Source organism: Rhineura floridana, chromosome 4 (assembly GCF_030035675.1).
Source record: "Rhineura floridana isolate rRhiFlo1 chromosome 4, rRhiFlo1.hap2, whole genome shotgun sequence".
NCBI lineage: Eukaryota > Metazoa > Chordata > Lepidosauria > Squamata > Rhineuridae > Rhineura > Rhineura floridana.
Window position 1 is genome coordinate 51,128,071 of NC_084483.1, and position 13,517 is coordinate 51,141,587.

The 13,517-nt window shown below is 41.1% G+C and overlaps 1 protein-coding gene across 3 annotated transcripts in view; it reads left to right on the top strand.

The window, feature by feature from the left end:
• The window catches only part of PRIM2 (DNA primase subunit 2), a 145,385-nt gene that overhangs the window by 81,250 nt on the left and 50,618 nt on the right, over window positions 1-13,517 (top strand). For all 3 annotated transcript variants that reach the window (XM_061623049.1, XM_061623048.1, XM_061623047.1), the window contains one exon: window positions 2,305-2,387. In XM_061623049.1, coding sequence (XP_061479033.1) covers window positions 2,305-2,387 — 83 coding nt within the window. The remainder of the gene's footprint in view (window positions 1-2,304; window positions 2,388-13,517) is intronic.

Here is a 13,517-nt window from a genome sequence, read left to right on the forward strand (position 1 = left end):
TAAGCAGAAATTAAAAATAATTTAACATCATAGTGATGTACCATAGAAATCTTTGGTTTCATTTAAAAAAAAAATGGTTCCCCTCATTCTCTCCACACAAAGGTCTCTGGGACTGTCTTGGAGAAGTGAGACCTTAAAATTGTTGGACTAAATCAAATTATAGCCCATTTTGCCCGTTGACAGTCACTGGTGGGAGATCTGCTCCAAAGGAAGTCACCAGCCAATTACAGTGACTTGTTTACTCTCATCTCCAATTCGTCCCAGTCAGTAAAGTCCAATACCCTAAAGAATGGATCTCCTGTGTGAAAAGTTCCTTGTTAATTGTATTGAGGGGAAGATATAAGTTTGTTAATTGTATGTTTTCTGTATGGTAAATAAGGTAAATAAACAATCCCCTAGCCCCATCTTAATCGCCACTCATGTTCTTCAGTGTCATTCGTACTGGAATGCACAGCCTGGATGCTTTTATACAGAGTACTACTACATTGTTTAGGAGATATTTTGAAAAAGCTAAGGACATGTAGTAGGAGCAGGCAGAGCAACCCAAATCATGGGAAGCCAGCAGAAGGGGAGCAGTGGAAAGCTCTGCAGCGTCCACTCCTTGTTCGAGAGCCGCCGGCCTGGCTTAATGCAGGCTTCATCGGGAGCTGCGTGTGAGAGCTGGAAGGGAAGAGCTGGCTCCCACGAATAGTACTACCAGGGAGTAAGCAGTCCCCCATTGACCTGCACCGACCTTTTTGCCAGCAGAATTCCCATGCAGATTGGGACCTGCAGGAGTGCTCTGAGAGGGACTTGGTTACTGCGTAAGCCCCCCCCCGTGCGGCTTCACCCCTGCCATGCCCCGGAATGCCCCATTTTTGGGGCTACTGCTGGCTCTCTGTCTGCTGGGTTGGCTGTCCTCGGCAGTGCTGGCAGGTTCCTGGCATTGCCATGGCTCAGCTGGGACGGGGGGCTTCTGCTGGCGGAGCCCAGCAGAGCTGGGTGTTGTGACCCAGGTTGGGAGGGGAAGTTTTGAGGCATCTGACTCTAACATTGAGGACTGAGGATGAGCCAGGGGTGGAGACAAACAGCAGGGACAGTACACTGAGCGTGCAAATACCAGTCACTGACATCTCGACTTCCCCCAATCCTGCCCCCTCCCCGTTGAAGTGTAATCAGATCTTTTAGAGATTGCCCCTTTGGAGACTGTTGTGTTAACACACCCTCCTTGCCCATGCCTGCAGCAGAGGCGCAGCCTGTTTCACCTGACGTTTCCCAGCTGGGTGCTCCACAGTTTCCCATGGTCGAGCAAGCTGACTCCCCACCACTTTTGGAGGAGGAAGCTGAGAGCCAGCCTCCATTGCCCCATGCGCGCCAGAGGCACCAACAGCTTCATGCGAAAGCCAAGCCTTCTTAAGGGGACTCAGGGGAGGGGTTCATTGCTGAGTCAATGTCATAGCACTGCGGAGTCATGCTTAGTCAGAGTTAGTCAGGGAAAAGTTCCTAGAAAGCATAGTTAAGTTAATGAGGCACACTGCTTTTGATGTAACTGTAACTTTAATAAAAAGGGGAAAAAATCACAGCCATGTCTGAATCTGGATTTCCCGACTTCGGGCAGGTGACTGGGAGCATCCATCTACCTCAGCCTGGTGTAAACACAAGTTGGATTGCTCCCTAAGTTATTGATGGGCTTTTGAGCACTTTTTACATAAATTTTAAACTAATGCATGACTATTAGTATCCAGTGATTTAATAATCAATAATTTAACTATGGTTGTGATGTCATATACTAGCTCCGCTATTATACTTGGGCGTTAAAGCAGTGTACTTAGCCCCAGTGAAATCAGTGGAATAAAATACTCTTAGGTGTAAATGCTGCAACTTAATTATTTTTATCAGCAGCATTTCTTCCCCCATGGAGACCCTGAAGTTTAAGTTTTTATGCCCTTTAATAATATACCTTACATAATGTCACAACTAAACTCCTGCAGCCCTTTCTTTTTGTGTAGCTATACTATAATATTTGGGTGAATTTGAGTCAGGAACCCAATTAAAACTGTTTTCCATTCAAATGAATCAAGAACCTTGGGCTCCTTTTTTAAAAATACATTATGTAACTTCTGAGCCTATTAGTGCCATGATACCATACAGTGAACTAGTCATTTAGAAGACAAGTAAAGCAATTGCATACATGGGTAATTAACTTCATTAATAAGCTGTTTGATGATTAAGAACTGCTTAGCCAGGCTCTCTCAAGTGTGCTGTTGTACTAAGTTCTGGGTAAATAGTCTTGTTTGTGTGCTTGTCTGTGTTCTTTGTTGTTAGGGTGCCCATTTCGTCATAGTGATCCTGAGCTGCTGAAGCAGAAGCTGCAGTCATATAAAATCCCTCCTACTGGGATCACTCAGGTAGGGAATATTTTCTTTGGATATGTCAGTAATGTGGCATCAGGCATTTCCTTTCAGTTTAGTTTAATACTGATGTACAATTTGTGACTGACAATGTTCAGCAATATTTTTTTTTCCCCAGGAAGTGTTCTCACAACTCTGACAAGCAGATTGATAGTTTTGTTTCTCATTATTATAATGCTTTTCTTTTTTCTTTTTTTGTATTTTATCAAGGACATTGAGCAATCTCATGGAGTTCTGGTTTATCACAGCTTCTTATAACTTTATGTTGTTAATAAATGCTGAAGCTAATGACATATTTCTTCAGGATTTTTTAATCTTGTGTGACACTGTGAAATATGTTTTGCAACCAATGGGTACTGTGACATGTATTAATCATTATCCTATGTAATATGCAGTTTTAGTGATCCATTAATTCAGGTACATATTTGCTTTAAAATGCTTTATTGTACTGAAGTGCTATTTTTTCTAAAAAAAAGTTTTTAAAGATGTTTTGTTTTAATGTATTTTAAAGTCTGTTTTTATGATGTTTTAAAGTGTTTTTAGTGCTTTTGTTTGCCGCCCTGGGCACCTTCTGGGAGGAAGGGTGCAATATAAATCAAATGATAGATAGACAGATAGATAGAACTGCCAATGCAATCCTACACATGTCTGTTCAGAGGTAAGTCCTGTTGAGTTCAGTGGGACTTGAAGTGCTTTGCAATATACTTTAAATTCAGACCCTTCTTAAAATATGTGAATATAAAGAGAGACATAAAACTGTTGACGAAAGGATTTCTCCCCTTTATCTCATTCTCTCATTTGCACAACAGAACCACTTGGTGCGTTCTGTTTCCTTTCCCCAGAAACATCTTTTCCTGCCCCAGTGGACGGCCAATTTGAACAGGCTAAACAACCATTAATGCTCTTGCACATTCCCTTTCTGTCCCCCTCACACACTCATTCTGTTTGCTGTCATCACAGCAGGCAAAATAGCCCCATTTCTAGTCCAGCCAACCTAAGATAATCTTTCCATAGCTGCTGGAACCTATTGAAAGCCTGTTATTTGGTGCCAGTCAAATCAGAGCTGCTGAGCCCTAGTTCTCCTTTCTTAATCCATACTTGATTCAAGTAGGTCATGTTGCGAGCCAGTGTGGTATAGTGGTTGGAGTGTTGGCCTAGGACCTGGGAGACCGGGGTTCAAATCCCCACTTGCTGAATGACCATGCTCCACTCAGTGTCTCAGGCTAATCTGCCTCGCAGAGTTGTTGTGAGGATAGAATAGAAAGGGAGAAGAACCATGTCTACTACCTTGAGCTCCTTGGAGGGGATAGGTGGGATATAAATGTAGTAGTAGTAATAGTAATAATAATAATGATGACAATTTTAAAATTGACACATTACTTTAATTTCTAATAATTTCCAGCTACACAGGAGGGTAAGATATTTATCAGTTTACTTTTCCAAGTCTTGCCCTCAAGGTGTTCTGATTCTCATGATGGCTGCAGCCACTTCTAAATTGTATTGCTTCTGGGCATGCTTGACAGGGAATTTTGGGGTCCATTGGACCAGGGGTCCTTGAGGAAACTGAAGACACAAGCTTGCAGCAAAGTTAGGCCTTTACTGGTTACATGCACATGGTCAGTCTCCCTTGAGTGGACGGAGAGCTGCAACATGGCACTGTTCACCTGGTTTTTTATACATTCCAGGACAAAGACATTAGCATTTCTTAATCGTGGAGCTACACGTAAGCAGTACGTAGAGGTTACACTGTCTCTTTTCTAGCCAATCAGGTTAAAACAATATCTAATTCCAGCACATTTCTACTATGAGCTAATACTTCCGGTGCTAATACTTGCGTAGCAGGCAGAGATGTCAGTACAAAGGAGAGGATTTTTAGCTGGCCTGCTATATTATTACACAATTATTATCCTTATAATTTCTAAAGAATATGGTTTGCCTACTTTATATATATATAAAGAACAACATAGACCTCTACAATGGTTTTTAAATGTGGTTTTATTCTGTTGTACACCGCCCTGAGAGCCTGTTGCTAAAGGGTGGTTTAAAAGTGCAATAAATAAATAAAAATAAATAAATACAATAGGGATCCTCTGCTACAGTTTCTGCCACCTAAAACTTGGACACCGAACATTAACAGGAATCCAGTCCTAGAAACCTTTCTCTTATCAATAAACAGAGTCATCAACAACCACACACCAACTCCTACTCACGACAACCTTTCAAAAGAAGAAAAAATAGCCCTAAGGAACCTTCAGATGAGAAGGGATGTTGTCATCAAGCCTGCAGATAAGGGTGGTGCTGTTGTGGTATTTAACACTGCAGACTATATAGCAGAAGGTCAAAGACAACTAAAGGATGAAACAACATATAGATTTCTTGACAAAGACATCACCACAGATCTCAATACTCGTATCATTGCATCTATACGAAACCTTACAAGTAGGAAACTTCTTAAAGAGGAAACTGCTGATCTCCTTGTTAATCCAAATCCCACCCCTGGAAGGTTTTACACGCTGCCTAAAATCCACAAAGCCAACAATCCTGGTCGCCCAATTGTCTCAGGTAACAACACAGCTACTGAAAGGATTTCTCTGTACATTGACTTAAATTTACAAAACATGGTGCAAAACCTCCCATCATATATCAGACACCAAGGACTTCTTGCTTAAAATTGAGTCTTGAAACAAGCAGTATCAATTCCACAACAATACTATACTAGCTACTTTAAATGTCACATCTCTTTACACCAATATACCACATAACGATGGGATTCAGGCTTTAAATGAGTTCCTTAACACCAGACATATGAACAATCCTCCAACAGAGGTTCTCACAACTTTAGCTACACTAGTCCTGACTTGTAACTACTTTACATTCAATGGAGAACACTACCTGCAACTACAAGGCACAGCTATGGGGACTCGCATGGCTCCACCGTATGTGAATCTCTTTATGGGTAAACTGGAACAGGAGATCCTCAAAAAGGCCATCAACAAACTACTTATATGGTGGCGATACATTGACGACATCCTTATGGTCTGGACAAATGGTAGAGTTTGGAACAATTTAAAAATTTCATCAACTCTATCCATCCCTCTATTAAGTTTACATTTAATAGTACAAATGACAATCCGCACATCCCTTTTCTAGATGTCCTTCTCACCATTAAAAACAACAAAATAGCCACTGATCTCTACAGCAAACCCACTGATGCCCACACCTATTTAAACTGGAAATCCTGCCATCCTAGGCATATAAAGAAGAACATTGTGTATAGCTTAGCTCTGAGAATCAAACTTATTTGCAACACTGAAGATAAATACCAGAGAAGGATCAGTGAACTTAAAGAACACCTTCTTCGAAGAGGATATTCTCCACATATTATGAATTGCAACATCCACCGAGCCTCCATTCTGTCCAGAGAAAACCTCCTCCATCATACTGAGGTGTCAAAGAGCAGAGAGCAACGGATTCCATTTGTGGTAGATTTCCATCCAGCTTCTCCTAGCTATCACCGAGCAATCAGGGAGAGCTACCCATTGCTGGCAAACTCTGAACATCTTACTAGAGCCATCAGCAGGCCTCCTGTTATAGCATTTCGCCAACCTCCTAATTTGCGCAGACTGTTGGTGAGAGCTGTGCTTAAGCCACCTGTCACCAATCCTGGGTGTCATCCTTGACACTCCAAACGCTGTATCACCTGTGTGTACCTCAGGGAGACATCCACTTTTACAAGCACTAGGACAGGCAGGACATATTACATCAAACAGAACATCACCTGCAGGTCCTGCAATATAGTTTACATCACTGAGTGCAAAAGACCATGATGAGACAGTTTCGAAAGCAACAAACAGAACTTCACTCAAGCTTGCTCTGGATCCCTATAAGGATTCCGTTAATCATCTAAAAATATATATGAATGTAATTGTAATTAACTAAACAGAGGTTTTTATTGTATTAACAAAATGTTTCAGCTTCCGCCTTCATCAGCAACTAACATACAAATGCTGTTACCAAAGTGGCAGTTATAGAGCTTTGAGGATGGAATGCTCAGAAGGGCATCATTTGCAGAAGCTAAGTAGTGGTGGTACTGTCCTCCAGGTTCAGGCCATGTGGTGCCAATGTGTCCAGAGAGTAAATCCAAAAGTTCTCCCTTTTAGTCAGTGCTGCTGGATCTGCTGGCATCTCTATCGCTGTAATGGAAAAGTCCAACAGGCTGTGACCCTCGATGTTAAAATGCTTTGCAACTGGTTGCTCCCCTTTTTTGTCAAGATTGCCGACTTGTGGTTCCTGAAGCACATGAGTAGGTCAGTTGTGGTCTTTCCTATGTATTGGATATGACATATATAAATATATATATAAATTCCCCATTATCTCCCCCCTCTGAAGCTATCCAGCTTCACACAGTTACATTTTCTATTTCGTTTATCATGAAGGGTCTGGTGAAGAAACGAGAAGAATAGCATTGCACAATTACTGGGTGCGTGGCAGCATTAATCATTAATATCCTAACCCATTCATAACTTTTAAATTAAAGAAATAAAAAGTCCTATTTCTATAAGGAATGACAGATAGCAGAGATTACCTATCCTAGGCCCAGGAGTTGGCAGTGGAAGTGGTGTGAAGGAGCTCCGCCCCAAAAGCAGGAAGGAATCTGTTTGCCTCAAGGCTTGTGCCGCGACCCAGACTCCCTTCCTGTTCTGTGGTCTGCAGTCCTGTGTTATTGTTATTATTATTATTGTCTTTATTTATACCCTGCCATTTTTCCAAAACTGGAACTCATGGCGTGTTGCATTCCTTGAGAGCGTAGTTACACATGTTAGAGCTCAGATCGCCATCGCCGCCCACCTAGGTCTCAAGCCCTGCTTTGTAAATACACTTTCTGTTTTACTAATCAATGTGAAAAGGAGGGGTCTTGGTATGAGGTGATCTCATATGCGTGTGTGTGTCTTGCTGACATTCAGAAAAAAAAACTCAGGCTACTTTCTAACGCTGTCTTTTAAACAATGGGATTGTTCTGTTGAGCTTGAAGGAAGCCTACCAAGGAAGAAGGTAACATTTATTTCAGTTTCTCTTTGTTATTTTAGTTGCCAACAGAAAGGCCTTGCTGCTGTCCTCTTTCACAGTACCTCAGGAATGCACAACAAGCCATAAAACGGGGTGTGTGGGGTGGGAATTATAGTTCAGAAGGCTCCAGAGCCTTGCATTCCCTTGATTCCTCATGAACTAAAATGGGGTTAGCCCGAGCACTCATAACAACTTCCCCCATTGAAAAACATCTGAATATACTTATACAGATGTCTTTTCACACCCTAGACTCCTCTGTCCTGCCATTGACTCTTATGCGTACTTTCATCTTGCATAACTGCCATTTGGGACTTTATCCATCCATCTTCCCATGGCAATCATGATAACAGCCAGTGTGAAAAATCAGAACCATCACAATGGGATGGGTTATAGTTGGGAGAACTCCCATGGCATTTTCACTCCAGCTGAGTAGAGGTCCCACAATTTATGTGTGCCTATATTTTTAATCTTAGCTGCAATATTGCTGATATTGTGGTGTTTATGCTTTACCTGTAATGTGGTTTGTTCTCCCATTAACTATTTCTAAATGTGTCTGAAATCAAGGGTGAGAAAGATGCAACAGGTTCAAGATTTAATACAATGTTAATATCACATCTTAAAACAAATAGCTGAAACATTGCAAAAACCTCAGTTAGGAAAAGTGATCATGCCATTCACTCCTATTGACAAGCACATGCTGACACACCCATATTGATGAGCTTATTTTACAAGCGTATACTGACAACTAGTTGTTATATACAAACATTCTTTAACCACATAGACCAAAGCTAAAACCATTCTTTAAGACTTTGTTAAGAAAACCAAAGAACATTACTTTTCTTGGGATTTGGAAAGCAAATTCTATAACACTTGGATTAGGTAATGAAAGATAGCAATGGTTAGATAATCAAATCCTTAAAGCACAATGCATGAGTATCAATTACATTCAAGAATACAATGAATATCTACCAATTGTGGAATAAAACAGTTTTTGTGATCTTGAAACATACTGCAGGGTGGCTTGTACAAAGTTCATCCTCAGGAGACCAGATGGTTATGGTCAGTGGAAGCTTAACTGAACTGTCTATGGTTTATTGATGCTAGCCAGAAAAACTTGAATGAGAAGAATCAACCCCCTCCCCCCCCGAGTGACTTTGTAAGCTTGCACCATATGAGACATCTTGCCACAAGACTTACTGGTGTCCAAAGTAGACTTGTCACCTTCTGTAGTTGGAAGAGAATGAAGCAGACCTCTTCACTGCTATTGTAGCAACGCAGGAAAATGGAATGCCAGCTCCATATTTGTGTCCTGGTTCTGGAGCAATTCATGTTAACCAAAGCTTTGGTATTAGCTTCATACCAGTGATCTGTTAGGATCCAGTCAAAATGCATTTAATAAAAATCTGTGATAAACACAAAAAAATAAAAATAAAACATTTCCTTGAGGGGGAAAAAGTGCTTCCCTAGAAAAACAGAAGTAAAATATTTACTACAGGAAAGAAAACGTTATGTGCCTTCAAGTTGATTATGACTTATGGCAACCCTGTGAATCAGTGATCTCCAATGACATCTGTCATAAACCAACGTGTTCAGATCTTGTAAGTTCAGGTCCTTTATAGAATCAATCCATCTCTTGCTTGGTCTTCATCTTTTTCTACTCCCTTCTGTTTTTCCCAGCATTTTTGTCTTTTCTAGTGAATCATGTCTTCCCATTATGTGTCCAAAGCATGATAACCTCAGTTTCATCATTTTTAGCTTCTAGTGATAGTTCTGGTTTAATTTGTTCTAACACCCAATTATTTGTCTTTTTCGCAGCCCATGGTATGCACAAAGCTCTCCTCCGACACCACATTTCAAATGAGTTGATTTTTCTCTTATCCCCTTTTTTCACTATCCAACTTTCACATCCATACATAGAGATTGGGAATACCATGGTCTGAATGATCCTGACTTTAGTGTTTAGTGATACTTCTTTGCATTTGAGGACCTTTTCTAGTTCTCTTATAGCTGCCCTCCCCAGTCCTAGCCTTCTTCTGATTTCTTGACTATTGTCTCCATTTTGGTTAATGACTGTGCAGAGGTATTGATAATCCTTGACAAGTTCAATGTCCTCATTGTCAACTTTAAAGTTACGGTAGGGCCCCACTCATATGGTGGGTTACATTCCGGACCCCTGCTGAAAAGCGAAAACCACTGAAAAGTGGAACTCATTGAATAGAATGGTGCGTGACGCCCAAAAACTGCCAAAAAGTGGAACAGATGCCATATTAGTGGGGGTTTCATCTAATTACTTCTAATTGAGACCACCACATTAGCGAAGCGCCGTAAAGTGGGGCCGTACTGTACATAAATCTTCTATTGTCATTACTTTAGTCTTTTTGATGTTCAGCTGTATTCCTGCTTTTGCGCTTTCCTCTTTAATTTCATCAGCATTCATTTCAAATCATTACTGGTTTCTGCTAGTAGTATGGTATCATCTGCATATCTTAAATCATTGATATTTCTCCCTCCAATTTTCACACCTCCTTCATCTTGGTCCAATCCCACTTTCTGTATGATATGTTCTGTGTATAGTTTAAACAAATAGGGTGAAAAACTACACCCTGTCTCACACCCTTTCCGACTGGGAACCAATCGGTTTCTCCATATTCTGTCCTTACAGTAGGCTCTTGTCCAGAGTATAGGATGCACATCAGGACAATCAGATGCTGTGGCACTCCCGTTTCTTTTAAAGCATTCCATAGTTTTTCATGATCTACACAGTCAAAGGCTTTGCTGTAATCTATAAAGCACAGGGTGATTTCCTTCTGAAATTCCTTGGTCCATTCCATTATCCAACGTATGTTTGCAATATGATCTCTGGTGCTTCTTCCCTTTCTAAATCCAGCTTGGACGTCTGGCATTTCTCGCTCCATATATGGTAAGAGCCTTTGTTGTAGAACCTTGACCATTGCTTTACTTGCCTGGAATATTAAGGCAATAGTTGGCTAATTACTGCATTCCCTGGGATCCCCTTTCTTTGGAATTGGGATGTACATGGAACGCTTCCAGTCTGTGGGCCACTGTTTAGTCTTCCATATTTCTTGACACATTTTTGTCAAAATTTGGACAGACTTCCAATATACAAATTTATACAGATATAATTCCCCCAAAATGACAAATTCTAATTTTCTGGGCTTTTGGGAGCCTACAGCTTCTGACCATGCACAAAGTGTTGTGCATGAAAAGTTGGTCTGGAATTCCCATATCAAGGTGCCAGCATCTGGCTCACTTGCAGTCAAAGACTAGCTCAATGCAAAACGTTTTTTTAATTTGTATACCAAAATGTTCTTCAGAACCAATTAAAAATAAAAATACAACCATACTGTTTTGAAACGGTCTGGAAAAAGGAGGGGTTGTTGTTGGAAAGACGCTCTCCTTTTCTCTCAGCCTTAAACTTACAATCATTTACTGATCTTAAGCCTCCCTTCAGAGAGCCGGGGAAGAGGAGGGGTTGAACTGTTGGCATTAACCTGTTCTCTTGCTGTCTCCCTTTTTAGTTAATACGTTTGCCAATTAAACATTTCTTAACCCTTCCAAACTTTTGTTATCTCCAAAGCAATTTAAGCAGAAAAATAGTTACCATTTCCTAATTCTTCAACTTAGCTCTCCAGCCTTCTCCACACACCTTCTTCACAATATACTGTATCCCAACTATTTGTAGCCTTAACTTTCCCTTCCCTGTAATGGGCACATGGGGCTTTATTTAGAACATACATAGCTCTTGCACCAACTGATGCCTTTGCCTTTTATTCGTTATAGGGAATGTTTTAACACAGTTCCCTAGTCTCTAACTCTAGCCACCTTTACACATGCTTCAGCTACATTCTCAAATCACTTAGGCAAACCTGTGTTTTGTTCATGAGTCAGACAGCAGGAAGACTTTCTCACAGCATTATTTAGGCAACACCTCATTTTAGTTTCAGTGAAAGAATCTATAACACCTCCTGGGTTCCCTTCTTTAAATTCCTTGGCTTCAAAAACTTTTTTCCTTGGGAGTCCTTAAGACTTCTTACCCGGGATTCATGTAATGTCTTACTAGTTTCCTCATACCAATCAAAAATAGGCATTCCATTGAGTCTGAGGCATTTTGCTGGCTCTAAACTCAAAAGGTTCTGCAGAGGTGAACAATTTTATCTAAATCAAAAGTTCCCACCAGGGTAAACTAAGTCCAGACTATCTCTAATATAAAATTTCCATTCATCCAAAATCTGCAATTTTGATGGCCATCATTCTTAAAAGCTGATGTTCCTTTTTTTGGCAGGGTCCTTCACCCCCCTCCCAGTTTTCTTTCTGAATTCTCACAGGTCTTTCACAAAGGAAGGGCTCATTCGGGTTTGTTTTCACTCACACAGGAAAGGCTTATTTTGGAAGTCCCGTTCTGGTTGTGGGGTCTGTCACGGCACAGCAACACCTACTTAATGCACAGAAACTGAGACAGCAGCACAAAAAGCATTTTTCCACAGTTAGATCTGGATCATAAACTGATATACACATCGGAGAAAGGGGAGGGAAACTCATTCATCCAAGCCTTGGTTTATTAGGAGAGCTCTCAATGCACGCAAAAGCTCAGGGCTCACTCACTCAATTCACACTTAGAGTACACAGCTCATATACTCAATTCACACAAGGAGGGTATAGGCTAGTCTGATAGGAAGGAAGGGAGCAGGAGTTGTTGGGATGGGCCGGGTTTGAGGAAGGGGCTGAGGGAGAGGCACAAGCACAATCTGTCTCTGTCTTTTAATTGCTTCTTCATCTCAGCCAATTGTTTCTGGATTTTTTTTCAAGAGAGTCCTTTTTATTTTCTCAATAGAGGAGTCTTTTTGGCTAGCCATTATGCTTTTAACTCTTAATTTAGTGGCCTGATCATCCCAGAGGTAGAAATAGTCCATCTGGGCAGGGTGTGGATCTTCCAGGAACTCTCTCAAATACTTTAATTTGTCCAATTCAAAAGTACCTTCCAAGGGGAATTGGAGTGCACTGTCCTCATAGGTATACCCATTCCACACACACACCAGATCAATCATTCTTCTCAACTTCAAACCAGCCGGCAACTTTCCAGGTTGACTGTAAATTTTTGTCATTTTTTGTAGGGGTGTCCCTGTTGAAGGATCAGCCTTAGACCCCTTGTTTCCCATTTTTCTTTATTTTTCTGTTTTCTGTTTTTTATTGTTTTTTTCATTTTTCATTTTTTTAATTCTTTTTCTTTTTCTCTGTCTTATTAGTTCTAGTTCAGTTTGTCCAAGGCTGAACTGGGGCTTTTAACAGCTGCCGCTACCAGTTTGCAGGTTCAGTCTATCGAAGGCTGAACTGGAGCTATCAACAACAATGCAGGTTCAGCCTATCCAAGGGTGAACTGGGGCTTTTAACAGCTGCCAATACCTATCCCTAGTTTCTTCAAGGCATAGGATGGGACCGTCATTCACATTCAGTCACTCAGAAACACACATACACAACACTCAGGTTTGTGTTATTCCGGAGCTCGAGCAATACCAACAATATCAGTGCCACAGCAACGAAAGGCAACTAAGAAAACACAACAATGCCCCCCTTTCCCCAAAAAACAGTTTGCTACAAGCCTGTATTAATATAACATAGGGATGGACTCTTACCGCCAGTGAAATGGGAGCCTGGAGGACCAGGGAGAAAACGAACTGCAGAATATGAGGTTTTTAACCAGATCTCGTACAGAATTTGATGAGGCCTCTGGCTGTTCGGTCGCCCTCTCTCCAACCTGGTCTCTGTGTTTACCTGGTGTCCCAGTTACATTCCACTTCTGACACCAGAATTGATGGGGAATTTTGGGGTCCATTGGACCGGAGGTCCTTTAGGAAATTGAAGACACAAGCTTGCAGCAAAGTTAGGCCTTTATTGGTTACATGTGCATGGTCAGTCCCGCTTGACTGCAACATGGCACTGCTCACCTGTTTTTTTATACATTCCAGGACAAAGACATTAGCATTTCTTAATCATGGAGCTACACGTAAGCATTACATAGAGGTTACGCTGTCTCTTTTCTAG